The sequence below is a fragment of the Mustelus asterias genome, chromosome 24 (genome assembly GCF_964213995.1).
Source record: "Mustelus asterias chromosome 24, sMusAst1.hap1.1, whole genome shotgun sequence".
NCBI classification, from domain to species: Eukaryota; Metazoa; Chordata; class Chondrichthyes; order Carcharhiniformes; family Triakidae; genus Mustelus; species Mustelus asterias.
The window spans coordinates 22,606,574-22,632,316 of NC_135824.1; the positions used below are offsets into that span (position 1 = coordinate 22,606,574).

Consider the following 25,743-nt stretch of genomic DNA (forward strand, 5'->3'; position numbering starts at 1 on the left):
TCAAGCCTGCGCCACAACAATCCCAGGAATGATTTTAATTCTAAAAATGGAAAATCTGACCTTAAGTCATTCTCTGTTAAAGATTTGGAGGTGGGTTTCTCACTTTTAAAACTTCTAACCCTCCCCCACTAGTATTTGAGGGTTAAAATCTCCCCCCAAGTATCAGCAAATTCCCGAGCTTGTTCCTGTCTGAAAAGACATCTTCCAGGAGGGGTCACTAGACAACCACAGGAAACCAGATATATTTTAACCCCTTCCAGCCCAGGGGCACTGAGATTAATTATAATTACTTCTCCTGCCACACTCAGTGGAAGTAAACTAACTCTGTCCAGAAAGGGCGAAATGAAGCCAGGATGTATTTCTCTGTAGTTTAGTTCCATAGTGGTTTTGACAACTGAAGGAGCTCATACAGACGACTAACAACAATTGGCAAGGCTCCGCACTCCTGATGACCCAGCTGGTTGTGCCATGAACAGCTGTGCCACAGTGACACAGTGGTTAGCACTGCTGCCTCACAACACCAGGGACCCGGGTTCAATTCCGCCCTTGGTTCACTGTCTGTGTGGAGTCTGCACGTTCTCCCCGTGTCTGCGTGGGTTTCCTCCGGGTGCTCCAGTTTTCCTCCCACAGTCAAAAGATGTGCGGGTTAGGTGGATTGGCCATGCTAAATTAGTGTTGCAGGACGTGTGCATTTGGGGGAATTAGCAGGGTAAAAACGTGGAGTTATGGGGGCAGGATCTGGGTGGGATGCCCTGTCGGAGAGTCGGTGCAGATTCAATGGATTGAATGACCTCCTTCTGCACTGTAGGAATTCAATGACTGGGAAGATCCCCATTCCAGTGCACGAACAGTACCAAGTGAGCTGGTCTTGGCTGGGCGAGATCAGGGGCATGACAGCAGCCTTAGTTAGGATTAGGGAGTGGGAGCAGTAGGGAGAGGGTCAGGTTCCCGCTCCTTGTTGATGCAATGCCACCCAGATGGAAATGCAGCTTTGAGGGTGCCAGTTTATGGTATCAAGCCTGACTGTAGTGGAAATAGCACAACCTGCATTGGGCCAGAACAATATGCGAAAATGCACCATCTATGCAGTTGACCAGAGATTCACTGGTGGGGAACCATACCCCAGGAAAAAGTTAGTGTCTTTAGGTGCAAGGAAAAATTGGTCGTAAAAGCACAAGGTTAATATATCAACCATTAAAGATATTGGCCAAAGTATTGTTGGCACTTTAACAGTTTAAATAATAAAGGAAAATAATTTCTGTCGCTTAAAATTTATTTACAACCTGTACACATTTAAAAGCTGACTGCTAATCAGTGTGTCTTGCTTTTAAGTTGACACATTTATAAAGTCCTGTCAAACTGAATAAACAGTAAAATATGACCTTCCTTTTCCTGTCCAAAGGACTCCAAATATAAAAAGAACCCAGCATGGCATCCGATGAGGCAGTAGTGAACACACACGTTTAAAACATTTCATGTTGTAAATAGTAGCAGTATAGTGAAGGAGTTCAATACAAAAACCGTGGGCAGGACATGGTACCTGGAAGAGTTAATTATGCCATCACGTTACTGCTTCCCTTTATCTAATGATTAAGCATTGGTTCAGGTTCGAGTCTACAAGTTACTGTCCTTTGACAATTTAAACCCTGCATCGTAGAGACTATCTTCATCTGTACTGTAATCATTTTCAAAATCATTTAGAACGGAGGATGAAACCTTTGTCGATGAATTCTTGCGTCTGTAAAACACAAGGTTTTCACACGTTAAGTAATAAATTATTTATTAGTCACAAGTAAGGCTTGCATTGCAATGAAGTTCATAGAAATCATAGAAACCCTACAGTGCAGAAGGAGGCCATTCGGCCCATCGAGTCTGCACCGACCACAATCCCACCCAGGCCCTACCCCCACATATTTACCCGCTAATCCCTCTAACCTACACATCCCAGGACTCAAAGGGGCAATTTTTAACCTGGCCAATCAACCTAACCCGCACATCTTTGGACTGTGGGAGGAAACCGGAGCACCCGGAGGAAACCCTGCTGTGAAATTCCCCTAGCCACCACACTCTGTCGCCTTTTCGGGTCAATGCACCTAATCAGCAGGTCTTTCAGACTGTGGGAGGAAACCGGAGCACCCGGAGGAAACCCACGCAGACACGGGGAAAACGTGCGAACTCCACACAGACAGTGACCCGAGCCGGGAATTGAACCCGGATCCCTGGCGCTGTGAGGCAGCAGTGCTAACTACTGTGCTGTCCCTAATACAGTTACACACATTAATACAGCACAGCTAACCTTCATATTTAAGAGCAGCACCAGAACTCCTCATTGAGGGATTAACATTGAGAGTAGACAGTGTTGTCACTCTCCCCACAAGTAACTGTGACTACCTGAACACATAAAACACACAGACACTGAGATGGACACACAAAGTGAATGTGGGCTGGTGAGAGAAGGTCACATACTGTATGATAGGATTACCCTCCCTAACACCTTGAGATCAATTGACAGAGGAACCTTTAAGAGGATGAGCCAAGGAACCAACCTGCCCTCATATCTGACAGAATAATATGAGAGAGCTTTGCAAACCATAGTTAATATGATATAGGCCTGTGTGGAGTTCGCACTTTCTCCCCGTGTCTGCGTGGGTTTCCTCCGGGTGCGCCGACTTCCACCCAAAGATGTGTGTGTTAAATGGATTGGCCATGCTAAATTGACCCTAGTGTCAGGGGGATTAAGCAGGATAAATGTGGGGTGTTACGGGAATAGGGCCTGGGTGGGACTGTGGCTGGTACAGACTCAATGGGTCAAATGGCCTCCTTCTGTATGGAGCCGGGTTAGCCGGGTTAACAGTGGTTAGCACTGCTGCCTCACAGTGCCAGGGACCCGGGTTCAATTCCGGCCTCGGGTGACTGTCTGTGTGGAGTTTGCACATTCTCCCCGTGTCTGCATGGGTTTCCTCCGGGTGCTCCGGTTTCCCCCCCACAGTCCAAAGATGTGCGGGTTAGCTTGATTGGCCATGATAAATTGCCTCTTCACTTGAAGAAGGGGCTTAGAGCTCCGAAAGCTTGTGTGGCTTTTGCTACCAAATAAACCTGTTGGACTTTAACCTGGTGTTGTTAAACTTCTTACTCTCCTTCTGTATTGCAGGGATTCTATGATTCTAAAAGTAGATACACAAGTAGAGGGGCAAATTGCAAGTGCAAGAATAAAGACTCCCTGTGTCTGTGCCTATTTCTCTCCTATCACCATTCTAGTTTTCAGGTGATTAGAAGTATCCATTCACAGACAAAAAGTGCTACTGCTAAAACATATCGCAGCCCAGACATTGCAGATTCATTGCAGACATTGTATGAATATTTACAGAGGGAGACTGGAGTTCTTTGAGAATCAGAGCTACTGTGTGGGAATCTGTTGTTTCAGCAGAATTCCTCAGAACGCATCTTAAGTGTAAATACTCATCTTCTGGTAATGGATTCAAAGATGTGATTAAGTAACATTTGATGATTGTTCATTTGCACATTAATTATCTATTTCAATATGAATATGTGTATATGTCACGATGTTTAAAAGTCAAGACCAGGCTTACATCAGTCAGCCTTTTCCTTTAGTCGAGTTTACTGAAGTCCTCACCTGAGACTTGTGCAACAGAACTATTGTTTGACTTTACCACCCAGCATGCTGGCTCCTTTCCTCTGCCCAGTGTCACCCCACATGATCCCACCTCTAGGCTGTACTCTAAAGTCTGCAGTCTCAGTGTTTGGGTTGGTGGCTGCAAACTGTGAAATCGAGTGACAGTGTGTTTTCATGTTTTCTGTTTTCCTTTCTGCCACCGTGGCCCAGCCAAGTTGAAATCCATGGGTATCTAAACTGGACAAGGATAGGGTTGTGTCGGGGGCGGGGGGAATAGTTGGACAGCATGGTGGCACAGTGGTTAGCACTGCTGCCTCACAGTGCCAGGGACCCGGGTTCAATTCCGGCCTCGGGTGACTGTCTGTGTGGAGTTTGCACATTCTCCCCGTGTCTGCATGGGTTTCCTCCGGGTGCTCCAGTTTCCCCCCCCACAGTCCAAAGATGTGCGGGTTAGCTTGATTGGCCATGATAAATTGCCTCTTAATGTCAGGGGGATTAGCGGGGTAAACATGTGGGATTACAGGGATAGGACCTGGGTGGGATTGTTGTCAGTGCAGACTTGATGGGCCAAATGGCCTCCTTCTGCACTGTAGATTCTATGATAACTATGCCATTAAACCTCTTCCAGCATTGCATCCAGATCCTTGAGACTACAAATTCCTAGCAGTAACCTCCAATGCTTATCTGTTCGCACAATCTTCCCATTGTGTGTTTCTGAGGATACAGGGATTCTCTCCTCCGCATTGAAAACCTGAGTGCTTGCTCTTTCTCCTGGCCAGCCAGTCCTCTCTTTTCCAGGTCAGAGTCAGTTGCAGATTGATTCCGAGCACCTGTTCCAGCCACACCACACCTCCCCTTTCAGAGGTACAGACTAGCTTTAATAATGCAGATTAACTAGTGCAATTACTAATGATATGGGTCCCCAGTTAATGCGTGCAACCACGGAACAGTGTTGGGAATGCTTGCTACAAGGAACAGTCATTATAATTACAGAATCATAGAATCCTACAGTGCAGAAGGAAGCCACTTGGCCCATTGAGTCTGCACCGACCACAATCCCACCCAGGCCCTATCCCCTGAACCCCATGGATTTACACTAGCTACTCCCCCTAACACTAAGGGACAATTTAGCATGGCCAATCCATCTAACCAGCATATCTTTGGACTGTGGGAGGAAACCCACGCAGACATGGGGAGAACGTGCAAACTTCACACAGTGACCCAAGCTGGGAATCGAACCCGGGTCCTTGTCGCTGTGAGGCAGCAGTGCTAACCACTGTACCCGCGTGCCACCCCAATTAGCGGGTATGAAGTTGACGTTACACCTGTAATTGGGCTAACCAATTTAGTGTCCAAAATCTGCAAAATGCGCCTTATTTGCTTTTTAGGAGCAGACACAAACCTACCTCAGGTCTTTCTTTAAAGTATTCATTTGTCCTTGCAGTTCTTCATTGGCTTCCATTTGTTCCTCTAGCTCTCTCTGTAACTTTCTCTTCGCATTTTCCAAACGATCTATTTCCTCCTCTGCTTCATCTACTTGCCTCTTGAGAGCTTTCAATCGTAGGTTCAACTAGAAAATCATTGAAGGTTTGATCACAAGCACATTTCATTCAAACCCTCGAGGCTACAAAAGAAGCTGAATCTTGGTTTATAAGCACTTGTCTAAAAACTGGATTAGGCGATCTTCAGCAAGTTTAAACCACCAGTTTTTATCTTACTTAAAGCTATTTTGTTTAAATTGCACTTGCCCCATTCCACTGGTTGCATTTGAAACTAAAAAGTCTTGAAAGGCTTTACAAAGAACAACAAACAAAGAAAAGTACAGCACAGGAACAGGCCCTTCGGCCCTCCAAGCCCGTGCCGATCATGATGCACTAACTAAAAAAACACCTCCTGCCCTTACTCAGACCGTATCCCTCTATTCCCTCCCTGTTCATGTAGCATCCAGATGCCTCTTAAACGTTGCTGATATGCCTGCTTCCACCATCTCCTCTGGCAGCGCGTTCCGGGCACCCACCACTCTCTGCACGAAAAACATCCCCCGCACATCTCCCTTAAATTTTCCTCCTCTCACTTTGAACCTGTGCCCCCTTGTAATTGACATTTCCACCCTGGGGAAAAAGCCTCTGACTATCCACCCCGTCTATGCCTCTCATAATTTTGTAGACAAATTAGTAATTTTTCCCCCCCAAATTGAATTCAAGACTGCATTGTTTAGCAGCTCCTTGTCTGGGATGGGAACAGTTAAATATAACGATTAATTTCCCTTTTTCTCAATTTTACCTCTTTCTCACCCATCCCCCCTCTCATATCTTCATCTTGTCACAGTTTACCCTCCGATTTCAGCTTCTCTGCCGTTTGGCCATTCACACCTTTTATTCTCTCTATGGGCTGCCATGAGCAGCCTTTCCCCTGGTTTCTGTGGCCATGACTCATCTTTTATTCCCTCACTCTGCAGTATAAATTTCTCCCACTTTCTATGCCTTTTAGCTTTAACAAAGGGTCATCTGGACTCAAAATGTCAGCTCTTTTCTCTCCTCACGGATGCTGCCAGACCTGCTGAGATTTTCCAGCGTTTTCTCTTTTGGTTATTAATTTCTCCTATTGCTTTACAGCAGAAGTTTCAACCTGGACCTGGCTGGCAGAGATTCCTGGGTTTGCAGTAAGTTATAGTACCACTGTCCTCCCAACCTGCCCGCCTCAGCCACATTTCAACTATAAAATAGATACACTCTAACTCTGTGCCACATACCTGATCATTCTGGTCTGACAGATGGAGATGTTCATCATCCACCTGCAACATTAGCTCCTTAACCTTTCTTTCAAGCTTGCGATTGTTCAATTGCAGAGTAGATCTGTCTCTGAAAAGAAAACATTTAAAACATAATCTAATTGTACCTATCACAGGAGATTGCAGTTGGGAGGGTCAACATCATGCTAGTCTGCTTCAGCCCTCCTTGCACTAGTTTGCTGTAATATCATGTGGAGAAGCCGGCGTTGGACTGGGGTGGGCACAGTATGAAGTCTCACAACACCAGGTTAAAGTCCAACTGGTTTATTTGGAATCACGAGCTTTCAGAGCGTTGCCCCTTCATCAGACGAGTGGAGAAAATTCACTTGAGAAAATTCACACCTCTTTAATCTGTGATTGTCCCTCTCTCCACTCGCACTGTCTGTACCTGTAAAGACTTGATTACCTGGAAAGACTCGCATTCCAACCATTCTTCACATTCCAATCTGTAATTATCTTGCTATTGTGTCTTTGTCTATATATGCCATGTTTGTGAACCTACCTCTCCATTCACCTGATGAAGGATCAACGCTCCAAAAGCTCGTGATTCCAAATAAACCTGTTGGACTTTAATCTGGCGTAACTATAATATGGCAGTACGTATATTTATTTGCAACCCGAACATCGTCAACTTGCATTTATATATCACCTTTAATCGAGTAAAAATTGACCAAAGACACTTGAGAAGAGTGATATCAGTCAAAATATTGCAGGGGAGTCGTATAAAGATATTGGCCACCTGATCTAAAGGCTTGGTCAAAGAGATAGACTTTGGTATTATGAGGAGCACCTTGAGTCCCTTATATTTATTTGATAGCAAAAAGTAGTTGCTAGCTGCTGACTATGAAAATAGCTTTAAATGCCTAAAGTTAGTTAGCCAAAAGAGATAACTCTTGGAAAAATAAATACCATTGAGAGAGTAAGCTAATCCCAGCGCATGATGCAAATGTGTTCCCATGAGTTTAGCTGCAGCTATAGCAGTACACGCATGCTGCTACTGATATATTGGGCTGAATAACGTAGGGGGGGTGAATGGAAAGATTGGGCCGATATGCTCCACAACAACCCGACCCCCCCCCAGCCATATAGTGCTGCAGGGCAGGCTAACGAGGCCAGACTTTAGTCCTGCCCTCTGGAGCAGTCAGTGGCCACTGGCGGAACGACTCGAGAGGAAAGGAGCCCAAGGCTTTGTTACCCCAGAGCAGGTAAATCCGGGGTCTTGTGCCAGGAGGGTTTGGGAGAGGAGCAGTCAGGGGGAACGGGCGTGGGTTCAAGGGAGGGAGGGTAGGAAAGAAGTGGTGGTGATGCAGGGGGTTGGGGTGGTGGTTGTGGTGTGGTGAAGTGGTTGGAATTGGGTTTTCTGTGCCTGCCCTGTTGCCCACCACCGAAACAGGGAAATTCACCTGCTGGGAGCATGTTAAATTCAGCCCATTGTTAGTCTTGGTTTTATTGAATTTGTGCAGCATGAACGCTGCCCCTTTGAGTCGCAAACGATCGGGTGGAAATCAAGTGTGTGCATTTAGCTTCTTTATGCTCACAACTGGAGATTAAACTGAAGTCTTGCTGCAACCTCCAAAATGCTTTGTGTAGAGACTGTGAATGATAAGTGCTAACAATGACCATCTCCAACAGGAAAGAATATAGCCATCGCCCCATGACATTCAATGGCATTACCATTGCTGAATCCTCCACCATCAGCAGCCTGGGGGGTTACATAGAAACCCTACAGTGCAGAAGGAGGCCATTTGGCCCATCGAGTCTGCACCGACAACAATCCCACTCAGACCCTAGACGGCACAGTGGCTTAGCACTGCTGCCTCACAGCGCCAGGGACCCGGGTTCGATTCCCGGCTTGGATCACTGTTTGTGTGGAGCTTGCACGTTCTCCCTGGGTGCTCCGGTTTCCTCCCACAGTCCAAAAGACGTGCTGGTTAGGTGCATTGGCCATGCTAAATTCTCCCTCAGTTTACCCGAACAGGCGCCGGAATGTGGCGACTAGGAGATTTTCACAGTAACTTCATTGCAGTGTTAATGTAAGTCTATTTGTGACGCCTAAAAATAAACTCTAAACTCTATCCCCATAACCCCACGTACTCATCCCGCTAATCCCTTTTAACCTATGCAGCCCGGGAAACTAAGGGGCAATTTAGCTTGGCCAGTGCACCTAACCCACTCATCTTTGGACTGTGGGAGGAAACTGGAGCACCCAGAGGAAACCCACGGGGAGACGGGGAGAATGTGCAAACTCCACATAGACCCGAGGCTGGAATTGAACCCAGGTCCCTGGAGCTGTGAGGCAGCAGGGTAGCCACTGTGCCGTTGCCATTGACTAGAAACTGCACTGGATTAACCGTAAAAATACTGTGGCTATAAGAGCAGGTCAGAGGTCCTGAGGTGAGTAATTCACCCCCTGACTACCCAAATCCTGTCCACCATCTCCACAAGACATGTGAGGAATGTGATAGTATAGTCCCCACTCACCTAGCAGAGCGTAGCCCCAACAACACTAAAGAAACTTGACACCATCCAGGACAAACCAGTCTGCTTGATCGGCACCCCATCAACTAACTTAAACATTCACTCCCTCCACCACCAACAGTGTGCCCCCTCTACGAGATTCACTGCAGCAACTCACAGAGGCTCCTTCGACAGCATTTTCCAAACCCATGACCCCTACCACCTAGCCAGACAAGGGCAGTACAGGAACTCCACCCACCTGCAAGTTCCCCTCTAACCGCACACCACCCCGACTCAGATCGATGTCACTGCATCAAAATCCTGAAATTCCCTTCCCAGGAACACTGCGGGTGTACCTGCACTAGATAAACCGCAGCAGTTTCAGGCAGCAGCTCTCAACACCACCTTCTCAGGGGCAATTACAGGTGGGCAGCAAATGCTGGCCTCGCCAGCAACCCCCCCAACTTCCCACGAAAGAAAATGAAAAAGAAGTGAGCTATTTCATTTGCCCGTTCATGGTCAACTCTACAATGGTTAATTATTTCTATCAGGGCTGCATTGTAACACTACATTCTGCACCCTCTCCTTCTCCCCTATGTATCCTATGAATGGTATGCTGTGTCTGTATAGCGCGCAAGAAACAATACTTTTCACTGTATACCAATACACATGACAATAAATCAAATCAAAAGAAACTGATGAGTTTATCCATTGGGAATAAACAGTCCCTGGCTTTGATATAATTTTCACATTAAAAGGTTTTTTTTTATTTATTCGTGGGACAGGGACGTCACTGACAGGCCAGCATTTATTGTCCATCCCTAATTCCCCATGAACTGAGTGGATTGCTAGGCCATTGCAGAGGACAGTTGAGAGTCAACCACATTGCTGTGGCTTTGGAGTCACCATGTAGGCCAGACCAGGTAAGGGCGGCAGATTTCCTTCCATAATGGAAGGCATTTGGTGAACCAAATTTTTACAACAATCAACAATGGTTTCATGGTCATCATTAGACTTTAATTCCAGATTTTTATTGAATTCAAATTTCACCATCTGCTGTATGATCCCCACCAACGGGGACCTGATGTGATGGCCTCGCTGGGGGCGAATCGGAGGCCACTGAAGCCGCCGGGTAGTCGGAGGCAGAGCCAGGCAGTGCCCATGGGGCAGTGCTAGCCTGGCAGTACCCACCTGGCACCCTCCACCTGGCACTGCCCACCAGACAGCATAACTGTCAAGAGGGCGGAGCCAGAATTGGGGAGCAGCCAGAGTGGGGTGGAGCCATGATAGGGGGATGAGGGCGAAACAAGTGGGGAGTTCTGCAGGGGTGGGAAGGCATAGGGTAAATCAGCAGGGGGGGGGTACTCTGCCAGAGGGGGTGATCGCCGATCAGGGAGGGAGTGAGGGAACTCTGTCAGGGAGGCAATTGAGGAAAGAATTCTGCAGGAGGGTGGGGGGGAGGGGCAATTGGCAGAGGGAGGGAAGGAGTCGATTTCGGGTGTGCGTGGAGGAGGGGTGTGCCGATATCTGCGGAGTTGGGGTTGAGGGGCAGAGGATCTCCCAGTACATTGGGCGATCAGGGCGCCTAGAGCTCAGTAGTTGACTTCACTGGCAAGCTCAGGCTACCCACTGGCGAGAATCACATCCTGGCACTTTTCCTGCACTAAGTTCCATAAGATAGCATTTTCAAACACGCCCAAAGAACGAGTCTGAAACTCGCCCATTTTCTCGCTCGTTTGATACTTAGAATCCTTTTCTTAAAATTCCCACCGTTATCTTCAATTAAAAGTATGTTTCATATGTTTTTGTAATTTCTTGGCTAATATTACAGTAATATAAACATTTCTCAAATTTGAATAACTTTATTGCTGTGATATTTGTATTTGATTTAGTGCTTTATAATACGAAAGCTAAAAATAATCTTTGGACTGGGCAGCTTTCAGAATTAAAAGATAAATTTCAATTAATCACCGAGTATTCTCCATCTATTTTTTCTCAAACTTTGTTTTAAACATATGCAGTGGTTTCTTAAACTAAACAACCCAATCCTGCAAGGACATCATTGAACACATATCCTTGACATTTCAATAAGGTAGTCTTGCAAGACGCTGTCTACAACGGTGGGCTGATCTTATTTTCAAGGAAAATTAAATCTTACCTTTCTTCCGCTTCAAGGCGTTCTTCCAGTTCCTGGATTCTTCCCTCCAGCTGAGTAACAATTCCTTCCTTATTCTGTTTCTGAGATCCTTCCAGATACACAATTCTGCTCTTTAGATCTTTTTGCTATGATGAAATATCATATTGCTTCTATCAAAATTGTTGATGAGTACTCATTTCTTAAACTAAGTATTTTGTGTTCATATATCCAGTAATTACTTACTTTCAACTTGAAATTAGAACCGTATTTTAATGTTTAAGGTTTCAATTTGATGTATAGAATGCAATCTAAATTTTAATACATAAGAACATACAAATTAGGAGCAGGAGTAGGCCACTCGGCCCCTTGCTCCATCATTCAATAAGACCATGGTTGTTATGATCGTCACCTCAATTCCATATTCCCGGCTATCCCTGATAACCTTTCACCCTCTTGCTTATCAAGAATCTATCTAGCTCTGCCTTAAAAAATATCCAGAAACTCTGCTTCCATCAGCTTTTCAGGGAGGGAGTTACAAAGACTCAACTGGCGGCAAACTTTTTTTCTGCCTCATCTCCATCTTAAATGGACGACCCCTTATTTTTAAACTGTGGCCCCAATTCTAGATTCTCCCACAAGAGGAAACATCTTCTCCACATCCTGGTCAAGACCAATCAGGATCTAATAGGTTTTAATCAAGTTGCTTCTTACACTTCTAAACTCCAACAGATACAAGCTTAGCCTGTTCAAGTGTTCCTCATAAGACAACAGCCCATTCCAATGCCCTGTATAACAGAAGCATCACCTCCCTACCTTTGTATTCAATTCCCCTCAATTAACAATAGCATTTTATTAATTACCATTATTACTTGCTGTACCTGTATATTCACCTTTTGTGATTCATGCACCTGGACACTCAGATCCCTCTGCACTGTCTCACCATTTAGTTAATAAGCTTTTAAAAAAAATGTTCCTGCCAAAATGAACAAATTCACATTTTCCCACAGTATACTCCATATGCTAGACCTTTTCCCACTGATTTAACTGATGTATACCCCTTTACAGCATCCTTATGACCCCTTCACAATAGAGATGGCAACAACTTTTGATGTGTTTCACTAGTTTTTCAGCTGCATACACTATTTATTTTCTATTATCAGACAATTACACAAATTTGGACAGGTGTCTACTTTTTGATGTGGCCGCCACTGGCAAGGCTAGCATTTATTGCTCATCCTTAATTGCCCTCGAGAAGGTGGCGGTGAGCAGTCTTTTTGAACCGCTGCTGTCCGTGTGGGACAGGTACACCACAGTGCTGTTAGGAAGCAAGTTCAACCCTCAATGATGAAGGAACGACAGTATATTTCCAAGCCGGGATAATGAGAGACTTGCAGGGGAATTTGTAGATGGTGGCAATCTCATGGAACTTCTATCCAGGGGTTGGGTGTTTTTTGAGGTGCTTTCAAAGAAGCCTTGGCAAGTTGGTGCAGTGCATCTGGCGGATGGTGCATCTTGCAGATGGCGCATCCGGCAGATGGTGCATCCGGCAGATGGCGCATCCTTCAGCCATAGCGCACCACGGTTGAAGGTAAAGTTGCAATTTTGTATTTTCACATTGGCTAAAACTTGGATATTTCACAGAAACAAGTTTGTGACAGTTTTTTGGGGTGAGATCTGGACACCAACAGCCAATCAATCCAATAAAATTCATCATCAGAACTTGGTAACCATTCCTTTACGTTGGGTGGTAAATACAAACATGAACAATATCAACACAAAGTAAGATTTGCACCAATGGACAATAACAACACACAGTAGAATTTATTCTCATGGCTAGTAGCAGCACACTCATTTCTGTTCTGATGGATAATTCCAGCATGTTTTTAATTAAGTGAGTTTTTATGTTGAGTATACGGTTGACATCCTATATTTGCTGCCTCACAAGCACCAGGGACCCGGGTTCAATTCCAGCCTCAGGACACTGTCTGTGTGGGGTTTGCACTTTCTCCTCGTGTCTCCATGGGTTTCCTCCCACAGTCTGAAAGATGTGCGCGTTAGATTGACTGACCATGCTAAATTTACCCTAGTGTTAGGAGGATTAGCGGGGCAAATGAGGGTTACGGGAATAGGGCCTAGGTGGGATTGTGGTCGGTACAGAAACTCAATGGGCCGAACGGCCTCCTTCTGTGTTGTAGGGATTCTATGATTTAATCCCACTTGCAAGGTCACCACCAGGTACATGTGTGATTTCCTTCAAACCGCCAAGAAGTAAAACTCCCAACAAGTAGAAAGATGGTTTAATGCAGGATATGTAGTTTTCTTTTTAAAACAAGAATATACTCAGGGAATAGTGCATTGGTTGTTTAAATTGAATAGAGTATTAAAATAGTGTAAATACTTGCTTTTTTATTACCAGATGGATCTAACCAGTTTATGCGAATGCAGTATTTGGTCATAAAAAGTCTCAAGAGATGCAAAGATGCAACACCCTTTTTTCCATTATCTTCTTCCAATTCGCCCCATTTCTACTGTTTGCAAAGCATGAAGGAATCCCTACGTACTGATGCTTTCTGCTCCAAAATGATCAGCGTCACTTGCTGTCTACAAATTTGTAATTGTCTATCCAGTATACCATTCCATGAGTGACACAGTGGCACAGTGGTTAGCACTGCTGCCTCACAGTGCTAGGGACCCCTGTTCAATTCCAGTCATCTGTGGCTGTCCGCATGTTCTCCCTATGTCAGTGTAGGTTTCCTCCCACTGTCCTTAGTTGTGCAGGTTAGGTTGATTGGCCATGTTAAAATTGCCCCTTATTGTCTCAAGATGTGTAGGTTTGGGGGATTAGGCGGGTAAATACGTGGGGTTCCAGGGATAAGGCCCGGTTAAGATGCTATATCAGAGAATTGGTGCAGACTCAATGGACTTAATGGCCTCCTTCTGCTTCATAGGGATTCTATGATCAATATTCCCTTGCATAAGTAGCAATAGGTCATAAAACAAAAGCTATTCTCCCATCTTTAGTTATTCCTTCAGTGCCGTCCCACTATCCCCGTATTATCAGCACTGCACAAATAGATTTCCACTTCACTGCCTGAACAATTGTGCAACATCTTTTTATCAATGTCTTCAATGGGTTAACGCGTGACGTTGAGCCTGACGGACACGGAGAGTCCCAGTTTCAATCCCTTCTCCGTTCTTAGTCAGTCAATCTCGGCTGGAATGACAATCACAACACGACAATAAGGAGCAAGGAATAGCCGCTGAGGGGAGAAAAATAAATCAGAAAGGGACGCGACTGCGGATTGGCACCCTGTGACATCTAGAACGCTGCTAAACAGTCATGTGGTAAACCAGCAAGAGGAATTGAAATAAGAATATACACTCAGCGATGTCAATGCATCTAACTGGATGGATGACCATTAACCATTTTTTAACCGTGCATTTTATTATCTTTGTTAATTAACGTAAAAAATAAAATTTAAAATGTCAATATGAGCTTTTTCTTGCCCGATTCAAAACCTGTTAGAGTGCCCTTGTAGTATTTTGTTTCTTTAATTTAGTTACTACAATATTGAACTTGCACTGCATAATTCAAGAAGTCTGATTAAATTTACTTGAAGTACCTGTCTCTCTAACGAAATCTTGTCACACTCCAGATCCTGTCTTGTTGCTCTTTCCTGGAAAAGCTCATTGCGCATCTGCTCAATCTGTCAGCGAAAGAGTAAGTACATCTGTTATATCAAAGTGTCTTGGAAAGTTCAATCAAACCATTAATGTAAAAGGTCTAATTACTCAACAACATCATAATCTATTTCATCGTGGCCATCTTACTCTATGGTGAATACTGTTGTTGCTTTTCCCTTCTGTGGAAGCTGGTATTTGTTCCCCCGTACCTAACCAGTGGATAGTTTTTTAAAATAAGAAACATCATCACAAGTTTAATTATTTGCTCAGCATCATTTTGTAAATAAATGTAATACAGTGATAGTCAATATAACACTTAACTGCACATGTACTAACCACATAGTGATTTAAAAAAAATCCCTTTTACTTCACCTCTGCAATTTCAGTTGAAATCAACATAATGAAGGGTTGGTTTCTACAATTACAAGCTCTGGCAGTTTTCACTTCCTAATTGCTAAGATTAGACAGTGTGTGACGATACTGTGCCTTTAAGAAATGTATTTAGGACATGGGGCTGATTCTCCCACCATGCTGCATTAGTTTTCTAGCACAGCGTGGTGGGAGAATCTCACAGCTGAGCATGCGCAGGATTCGTGCATGCGTTCCCACTGCGCATGCATCTCCCAGCACCGGATTTCTGGTGCCGTCAGATCTGCACTGGAAACTGGCAGGAAGACCAAGGTGAGTTATTTGCATCTATTTTTAAGGTTATTTCAATGCGATTAGCAGGCCCGGGACTGAATTCTCCGGGCCCGATAACCTCTCCCATCCCGTCAGAGTATTTCACTCCAGCAGGTTTTACAGTAGCTCCCCACTTTCAGGTAACTATCGGGACAACCCCACTCGTATAAAGGGGAGAGCAATCAAGGCTCCCAAGGAGGACGGGTGGTGCCCCCTGGGTATTGGCACCTTGGCAGTGCTAGCCTGTGTCCCCTGGCATTGCCCAAGAGGCAAAGTGCCAATGCCAAGAGGGCACCTTGGCATGGGGCAGTGCCAAGGGGGAGGGGCAGAGCCTGTTGAGGATGGGACTTAGAGCAATCAATGGGGGATCCCACTGCCACTCTGCATGGGGATCGATGGGGGCAGAAGGGAGGTCAATGATTGGGGCAGGCTGCGGGGGGGGCAGGAGACAGTCCAAAGATGTGCGAGTTAGGTTGATTGGCCATGCTTAAATTGCCCCTTAGTGTCCTGAGATGTGTAGGTTAGAGGGATTAGTGGGTGGGATATGAGGGTAGGGCCTGGGTGGGATTGTGGTCGGTGCAGACTCGATGGGCCTCTTTCTGTACTGTAGGGATTCTATGATTCTACGATTCTATGAGATCAGGGCAGGCTGGGGGGGGGGGGGGCTGGTGGGGTGCATTGGCACGGCGGGTGGGAGAGTGCTGGAGATTGGGACTGTCTGGGGTTGGGAATCTACAAGAAACTAGGTCTCTTTCTCTGAAGTTCTGTGGTTGGAAGATGTAGCCTTGTTTGGAAACTGCTGTATGGGAGTCAGAAGGTAGGTGTCTTTCTGTATCTGTGCAGAGGGGTTAAAAGGCTGGAAATCTAGCATCCACGTGAGCATATCTGTTTTTGGTGCTAACTGGTTCTGAAGTAGGATACATGGCTATGGGGATATTGCTTACATTGGAACTATAGCTGTTAGAAATTATACTTTGTCATGTTTAAGTATTTTAACTGGCAAAAGTTATGCTAATTATTTTTGTTATATTCTAACTGTGCTCTTAAATAAAGTTTGTTTTAAATAAAAACTACCGAATGGGTCAATAGACCCACACCTGGAGTGAAACACCTTTATGCTCACACTAATGCCAAAATCAAAAAACGTCGGGGTCTAGACTAAGTTCATACTTTTGAGTTTCTGATCTGGTTCCCAGCATAACTGTACCTCCCAACTCTCTGCTTTAAAGTAAAGCAACATAACACTGGGATGTCCAATATCTTAACCCGACTCAAGAGTACTTTAGACATCCCTCTAAAACAAAACTCAATGTGTTCATTCTTTAGCACTGCATCCTGCCTCGAAGTCTACATTTAACATTTACCTTTCCAATAAATCATATCTTACATTCCAAAATCAAATGCGGGCAAATTAAACTGGTATCTAATAGGAAAAAATACTAACTCCTACCAATCAAAATGTGTGTTGTAAGAACAGATAGAGAGGCTTCCTGAAATAACACTAATTTCAACCAAGATGTTCAAAGCACAGTGGTTAGCATTGCTGCCTCACAACACCAGGGACCTGGGTTCGATTCCCAACTTGAGTCACTGTCTGTGCGGAGTCTGCATGTTTTCCCCGTGTCTGCATGGGTTTCCTCCGGGTGCTCCCATTTCCTCCCGCAAGTCTGAAAGACGTGCTGGTTAGGTGCACTGGCCATGCTAAATTCTCCCTCACATACCCGAACAGGCGCCAGAGTGTGGCGACTAGGGAATTTTCATAGTAGCTTCATTGCTGTGTTAACATAAGCCTACTTGTGACAGAATATAAATAAACTTAACAAATTTGAATAAAAATGAATTGGAATCAATCTGCAACTTCTAATGTATGTGCGAACACAATTAAACAGCAAAAGAAACACAAGCAGTTATGAAAACAGTATTTCAAAAACAGAAATTGGCAAAGACACTCAGAACACAGGTGCAGTTATGAAATAATTTCCATGAGTTTCCTATCTGCTAATTCACAAGTCCAAAACAAACACAATAAATCTTCAGCTGCTCTATTTTGTTTCTCCTGGAACTTTTAAAACAAAAATATTTTCCCATCAAATTATAGACATTTGCTATCAAGTTGAATTCAGTTTATGGACATCACACGCACTGTTACAAATATACTGCAGGCCTACAAAGGCAGCTAGAACGTATCCTATATCTAATAATACTATTAAGATTAAATGTTAAAATAAACCTTTCGTCTGCACTTTCAGGTGGACACAAAAGTTCCCATAGCACGGTTTGAAAAGCAGCAATTCCTCCCAGCGTCCTGGTCAACGTTTTGTCCCCAACGTCACTAAAATTGCAAACGGCACGGTGGCACAGTGGTTAGCAATGCTGCCTCACAGCACCAGGGACCCGGATTCAATTCCAGCCTCGGTCACTGTCTGTGTGGAGTTTGCACATTCTCCCCGTGTCTGTGGGTTTCCTCCCACAGTCCAAAGATGTGCAGGTTAGGTTGATTGGCCATGCTAAATTGACCCTAGTGTCAGGGGATTAGCGGGGTAAATATGTGGGGTTATGGGATCGTGGTCAGTGCAGACTTGATGGGCTGAATGGACTCCTTCTGCACTGGGGGATTCTATGAAAATAGGTCAACAGGAGAAAACTTGAAGAATTTCCTGGTTTTTAATCGCAATGGCCCATATTTCGCAGCTGACCTCAAAGAAAGCCGCCCACAAAGCTATCGCGATCTTTGCTTTCATTATTCAAAACTTGTGTCTCCACTCACTTTCTATCCAATTATATTTTAGCAAACAGCACAGTTTGAGATACAGCCCCACGATGGGTCTTCTTTAGGTTGCTATTGATCCGAGTTTCCAATTCTGGGATGTGTGTTTTCTGCATGGGACGAAAATTGCAGAACACAAACCGGATAAGCCGACATTGGCAACTTGTCATGGCAAGAGAAGGAATAGTTTGGATATGATTAAAAATGAACGTGCCACAAATAAAATCATCAGGCCAAAGGGAACATTACAACAAGATACTCCCAAACATAATGACTGTCGAAAGAGAATGAAAGCCAAAAATGAAGAAACAGAACAGTCATCCTCCAAAAGAAACAGTTGTTTGGTGTTAGGACTAATGGGAAACAGCCAAACATTCATCCTGATTTATAATACTGGGCCTGAAAGGCCAAAAAGTTGATTTTAGAAGCGAGTTAGCATCTGGAATTAATGATTGCAGATGTAATGTAAAGTTGTGTGCTGAAGTTGATAGAAACTGTATTTAGGCCTGGACTGGGATAGTTCTGTGCCCAGTATTGTAGGTATAGAAAAATATTTCTCACAGTAGATTTGATACAGTCATCTCAAGTTACCTTCTCTTTTAGCTTTAACTCCATGTACAATGTTAGTAACAATACTATTTAGTGCTGACTAGTGGTGTGCCTCAGGGGTCAGTGCTGGGACCACAACTTTTCACAATATACATTAACAATTTGGAGGAAGGAACTGAAGGCACCGTTGCTAAGATTGCAGGTGATACAAAGTTATGTAGAGGGACAGGTAGTATTGAGGAAGCAGGAGGGCTGCAGAAGGACTGGGACAGGTTAGGAGGGTGGGCAAAGAAGTGGCAGATGGAATACAATGGGCCTGATTTTACCATTTTGAGTCTAAGTGCCGAATCCGGGCGTCAAATAGATCCGCGCCTGGAATCCTCTTCCCAGCGCGCCCATACGCGTTTTGCCGGCTCCGGTCTGATTCGTGCTGTGGGCGGGGCTTAGCGCTGGCGGACCGATCGGAGCTCTGAACTGCGCATGCGCAGTTCGAAAAAAATCTGACAGAGCGCGCCCGGGCGCAAAAGAAAAAAAAAGCAGAAAGCGGAAAGACTCTTCCCTGCGGGGGCAAGAGAGCGTGAGAGATGGCTGTGGCTGGTAGTGTACCAGTGATGGTGTATCCCTTTACAGGCCCAACTTGCTCCTTCTCCAGTGTCACCTCTTGGACTTGTACTGATCTTGTAGCCGGTTTTCATGCGGATCCACTGTGGAATCAGCCGGTTCTGCTTCATTTTCTTAGCGAGGAATCGCTTCATCCTGAAGGTTTTGTGGGATGACATGGCCGCACGTCCACTCCGGCAGGAGGGATTCGTTCCTCCGGTTGGAAGGAGGGATCACCCGCAGACTGGCAGCGGACCCCCCCCGACCAGAGGATGATCTGGGTCCCAACCCCACCCCGACCAGAGGATGACCTGGGTCAGAGAGCCATTAGAGGCTCTGACCCCGCTCTTCGGAAGCTGCAGCGACGACTTCAGACTTTTATTTTGCAGGTCGCTTATAGCACGGACGCGGATCGGACCAGAAGACGGTAAAGTGGGATTTGGCGGTAGGGTTGGGCGCGCGGTTCATTAAGTCGATTTAAATGCATGCAAATGCATTTAAATCGTCGGGCCACCCGATTCGGGCGCGGATCGGGTGTCAGTGAAGCCGCGATCTGATCGGAATCGGTATAGGCCCAACGCCCAACTTTACCACGATTTCGCACCCGTTTTGGTAAAATCAGGCCCAACGTGGAAAAGTGTGAGGTTATGCACTTTGGAAGGAGGAATGGAGGTATAGACTATTTTCTAAATGGGAAAATGCTTAGGAAATCAGAAACACAAAAAGACTTGGGAATCATTGTTCAAGATTCTCTTAAGGTTAACTTGCAGGTTCAGTCAGCAGTTAGGCAGGTAAGTGCAATGTTAGCATTCATGTCGAGAGGGCTAGAATACAAGAGCAGGGATGTATTTCTGAGGCTGCATAAGGCTCTGGTCAGACCACATTTGGAGTATTGTGAGCAGTTTTGGGCCCCATATCTAAGGAAGGATGTGCTGGCCTTGGAAAGGGTCCAGAGGAGGTTCGTAAGAATGATCCCTGGAATGAAGAGCTTGTCATTTGAGGAACGGTTTAGAATTCTGGGTCTGTACTCGTTGGAGTTTAGAAGGATGAGGGGGATCTTATTGAAACTTACAGGATACTGCGAGGCCTGGACAGAGTGGACATGGAGAGGATGTTTCCAATAGTAGGAAAAACTAGAACCAGAGGGCATAACCTCAGGCTAAAGGGACGATCCTTTAAAACAGAGATGAGAAGGAATTTTTTCAGCCAGAGAGTGGTGAATCTGTGGAACTCTTTGCCGCAGAAGACTGTGGAGGCCAGGTCATTGAGTGTCTTTAAGACAGAGATAGATAGGTTCTTGATTAATAAGGGGATCAAGGGTTGTGGAGAAAAGACAGGAGAATGGGAATGAGAAAAATATCAGCCATGATTGAATGGCGGAGCAGACTCGATGGGCCGAGTGGCCTAATTCTGCTCCTATGGTCTAGTAACAGTTATATTAAATATCAACACAGTCCATAATTTTCTGTCGTTCAAATTATGGATAGAAATCGGAGGTTATTTGCTTCCTGTGAACAATGCTCCCTGCAGGGACCTTGGAATTCGCCCTCAAATCTTTTTTTTCCTTTACTTCTTTGAGAGAGAAATTTTAATTAACCAGGCACCTATAATTTTCAACCAGAACATATCCTCACATGCCACAAACCCGTGTGCTGTTAGTTCCGCATAAGTGCATTAAAAAGCAATAACTGCTCGCCACCCTCTGTGTTTCCTTTGAGCAATCTACTGGCTTTTAAAACCCATGCTGCCATCACGTAACTATTGCCCAAGTTTCTTCACCTTCCTTCTTACTGGTTTCAAATTTTCCAAAATCTAAGAAAGCAACAGAAAATTCATACATTCCTCCCAATGAAACTCAAGGAACAACCTCTCACCTTTTGACATTTTATAGCTTTCTGTACTCAACACTTTCGGATCATAGCCTCTGCTGGTTTGATCTTTCTTTTAATTTCTTCTTTAATTTCTCCACTTTGCATTTGATGGCAGCTAAACTGCCATTCACACCTCCTTATTCTGTTAACCTGTGCTTAACCCTCTCTCCACTCACATTGTCTGTACCTTTAAGACTTGATTACCTGTAAAGACTCGCATTCCAACCATTATTTTGTAAATTGAGTTTGTGTCGTTATATGCCCTGTTTGTGAACAGAACTCCCACTTACCTGATGAAGGGGCAGCGCTCTGAAAGCTAGTGGCTTGTGCTACCAAATAAACCTGCTGGACTTTAACCTGGTGTTGTGAGACTTCTTACTGTATTCACACCTCCTCCATACACATATTTTGTTGCTATATTTGTCCCATTATCACTTCTTTTGGCTTTGCACTAAGATGACCATTTGCCATTTTGTCCCACTCAGAAATGGGAACCTGAGTAAAGCTGGTAATGGGACGTACAAAAGTACCAAGCGGAAGTTGAAGGCAGCAGACACAAAGACCAGCATCAAATAGAGTCAAAACACGGGCTGGAACGTTCCAGATGTTCACGTAGGAAGTATCATCCGGTCCCGCCAATGGCACACCCCCGCTGCGTGTTTCAAAGCAGCAAGGGATACATTCAGTGGGAAACTCTGTTGGCAATGGTGGGACAAGAAGATCCTGCCGCTGGCCAAGGCTGGGGTTGTGTGGAAAAACCTCACCCACAGATTTTTAAGAAGTGGATTTAAAGGCAATCTATCTGAATGCACACAGAATTCGCAATAAGCTGGGTAAACTGACAACATGAATAGAAATAAACAAGTGTGATGTAATTGCCATGCAAGGCTGGGAACTGAATATTCAAACATATTCAACATTTAGGAAGGACAGGCAAAGGCAAAAGGAGGAAAGGCATGACTGATAACAATGGATGAGATCAGTACATTGAGAGAGATCTTAGATCGCAAGAACATGTATAATATCATGGCAGTAAACATTGGAAGGAGTTACTTATAGGCCACCGAGCAGTAGTATTACTGTAAGACACGGTATCAATCAGGAAATTAGAGGTTCATGTAACAAAGGTAATACAGTAATCATGGGAGACCTCAATCTACATGTAGACTGGATAAATCTAATGAGCACTTAGAATCACAGAATGCTACAGTGCTGAAGAGGCCCTTCGGCCCATCGAGTCTGCACCGACGCATGAAATGCCCTGACCTGCCCACCTAATCCCACTTGCTAGCACTTAGAATCACAGCACTAATGCTGAGGAGGACCAATTCCTGGGATCCAAGATGTGTGGGTTCGGGGACTACTGGGGTAAATAAGTGGGGTTTTGGGGATAGGTGGGGAGGGGTGGTCCTGGGTATGACGCTCCGTCAGAGGGTCGGTGCAGACTCGATGAGCCGAATGGCCTCCTTCTGCACTGTGGGGATTCTATGATTGTTTTCTGGAGCAGTATGTTGAGGAACCAACTAGGGAACAGGCTATTTTAGATCAAATGTTATGCAATAAGAGAGGGTTAATTAATAATCTTGTTCTCAGAGAACCCTTGGGGGAGAGCGACCACAATGTGATGGAACTTTTTGTTAAATTTGAAAATTATGCAGTTCAATTCGAAACCAGGGTCTTAAATCTAAACACAGGAAGGAATGAGGGGCAAGTTGGCTATCATGGATTGGGAAAACACATTAAAAGATATGACAGTAAATAGGCAATGGCTACTATTTAAAGAACTAATACATTGTTCATACATTCCTTTAAGGGACAAAGACCCAACAGGAAAAGTGAATCAACCTTGGCTAACAAAAGAAGTTAAAAGGTTGTATTGAATCAAAGGAAGAGGCTTATAAAGTTGCCAAAAAAAGTAATAAGCTTGAGGATTGGGGAGCATTTTAGAATTCAGCAAAGGAGGATAAAAAGGGAGAATAGAATGCGAATGCAAACTAGCAATAAACATACAAACTGTAAAAAGGAAAAGATTAGCCAGGACATATGTGGGCCCATTACAGGCCAAGACAAGAGAATCTAAATGGACAATAGAGAAATGGCTGGGAAACTAAACTACTACATTGCGTCTGTCTTCACGGAGGAAGATACAAGAAATCTCCCAGAAATAATAGCAAACCTAGTGAGAACAAGTAACTGAAGGAAATTAATGTGTGCAAAAAAGTAGCATTAGAGAAATTAATGGGATTGAAAGTTGATAAATCCCTAGGAGCTGATGATCTACATCCTAGAATGTTGAAAGAGGCAGCTATAGATATAATACACTGGTGGTCCAAAGATGTGCGGGTTAGGTTGATTGGCCATGCTAAAAGTTGCCCTTAGTGTCGTGAGGTGCGTAGGTTAGAGGGATTCGTGGGTAAATATGTAGGGATATGGAGGTAGGGCCTGGGTGGGTTTGTGGCCGGTGCAGACTCGATGGGCCGAATGGCCTCTTTCTGTACTGTAGGGTTTCTATGATCTTTCAAAATTCTATAGATTCTGTGGTGACTCCTGCAGATTGGAAGGTTGCAAATGCAACGCTACTGAATGTTACAGAAGATGGGAGAGAGAAAATAGGGAATTACAGATCTGAAAGCCTCATATCAGTAGTTGGGAAAATACTAGAATCTATTATAAAGAATGAGATAACTAGATACTTAGAAAATAATAATCTGACTGGGTAAACATGGATTTATCAAAGGGAAATCATTTTTGATAAACATGTTGGGGAATTTATAGACACTTACAGTTGGGGGCCATTCGGCCCATTGTGTCCACGCTAGTCAACAAAGATCTGATGACACTAATCCCATTTCCTAGCACTTGGCCCAATCTGGAGGTTATGGATGTCACTAGCTGAATAGATAAGGGGGAACCACTGGATGTGGTGTATTTGGATTTTCAGAATGCTTTCGATGATGTCTCACACAGGAGGTTGGTGAACAGTGGTTAGCACTGCTGCCTCACAGTGCCAGAAACCCAGGTTCAATTCCGGCCTTGGGTGACTGTCAGTGTGGAGTTTGCATGTTCTTCCCGTGTCTGTGTGGGTTTCCTCCGGGTGCTCCGTTTTCCTCACACAGTCCGAAAGACGTGCTGGTTAGGTGGATTGGCCATGCTAAAATTAGAGCACATAGGATGGGGGAGGGGGGGGGTAATATATTGGCATGGAAACAGAAGGCAGGAATGAACAGGTCATTCTCAGGTTCACAGGCTGTAGCTAGTGGGGTACCACGAGGAGCAGTACTTGGGGCCCCAGCTATTCACAATCTTTGTCAATGATTTGGATGTAGAGACTACATGTAATATTTCCAAGTTTGCTGATGACAGAAAGCTAGGTAGAAATGAGAGTTGTGAGGAGGATACAAAGAGGCTTCAAGGGGACTCGGACAGACTAAGTGAGTGGACAAGAACAAGGCAGATGGAATATAATGTGGATAAGTGTAAGGTTATCCAGTTTCAGAGGAGAACCAGAGCTGCAAAGTATTTTTTTAAATGGTGAGAGATTGAGAACTGTTGATGTCCAAAGGGATCAGGGTGTGCTTGATCATAACTCACTGAAAGCTAACATGCAGCAGAGAGCCGGACAGGAGTATGTTGGATTTCATCACCGAGGATTTAATACAGGAGTAAAGATGTCTTGCTTGAATTTATATGAGAACTTGGTTAGACAGCACCTGGAATACTGTGTATAGTTTTGATCCCCTTTCCTAAGGAAGGATATACTTGCCATCGAAGGATTGCAGTGGAGATTTACCAGACTCATTTCTGAGATGGAAGGATTGTCCTATGATGAGAGATTGAGGAAACTGTATTCACGAGAGTTTAGAAAAATGAGAGGTGATCTCATTACAAAATTCTTAAAGGGCCCAACAGGGTAGATGCAGGAAGAATGTTTCCCCTGGTTGGTGATAATCTTGGGGCAGCACGGTGGTTAGCACTGCTGCCTCACAGCCCCAGGGATCCGGGTTCAATTCCCAGCTTGGGTCACTTGTCTGTGTGGAGTTCACACGTTCTCCCTGGGTGGGTTTCCTCCGGTTTCCTCCCACAGTCCAAAAGATGTGTGGGTTAGGTTGATTGGCCATGTTAAATTGCCCCTTAGTGTCCCGGGATGCGTTGATTTGAGGGATTAGTGGGGCAAATCTGTGGGGTTGCGGGGATAGGGGCTGGGTGGGATTGTTGTCGGTGCAGGCTCGATGGGCTGAATGGCCTCCTTCTGCACTGTAGAGTTTCTACGATTCCCAGCATTTTCTGTTTTTATTTCAGACTTCCAGCGTCCACGGTGCTTTGTTTTAGCAAATCAACTTGTTCCTCAGCAACCCACCGCCTTCCTCTTTCAAAACAATTCTTAAATCAACTCTCTTCAACCACATCTTCAGCGCGTAGGATATAAAAAGGGTGGAATGTTAGACATGAGCCACATTGCAAGCCTAGGTTTCCGTTTCAATTTCTAAGCTGAGTGGAGATGGTTACAGAGGCTGCAATTTGCAGACAGTGCGAGTGAAGTATTGCAAGAGAATTTATTTAAACAGTAACACT

The 25,743-nt window shown here is 44.7% G+C and overlaps 1 protein-coding gene across 2 annotated transcripts in view; it reads right to left on the reverse strand.

Annotated features, from left to right (window-relative positions):
* Positions 1 to 1,258: 1,258 nt before the first annotated feature.
* Positions 1,259 to 25,743, reverse strand: part of cgnl1 (cingulin-like 1) — a 172,975-nt gene continuing 148,490 nt past the window's right edge. For both annotated transcript variants that reach the window (XM_078241427.1, XM_078241426.1), the window contains exons 15-19: positions 14,643 to 14,726; positions 11,041 to 11,165; positions 6,387 to 6,495; positions 5,041 to 5,204; positions 1,259 to 1,738 (exon numbers count right to left, since the gene is read on the reverse strand). In XM_078241427.1, the coding sequence (XP_078097553.1) occupies positions 1,615 to 1,738; positions 5,041 to 5,204; positions 6,387 to 6,495; positions 11,041 to 11,165; positions 14,643 to 14,726 (606 nt within the window). In that variant the 3' untranslated portion in view covers positions 1,259 to 1,614. The remainder of the gene's footprint in view (positions 1,739 to 5,040; positions 5,205 to 6,386; positions 6,496 to 11,040; positions 11,166 to 14,642; positions 14,727 to 25,743) is intronic.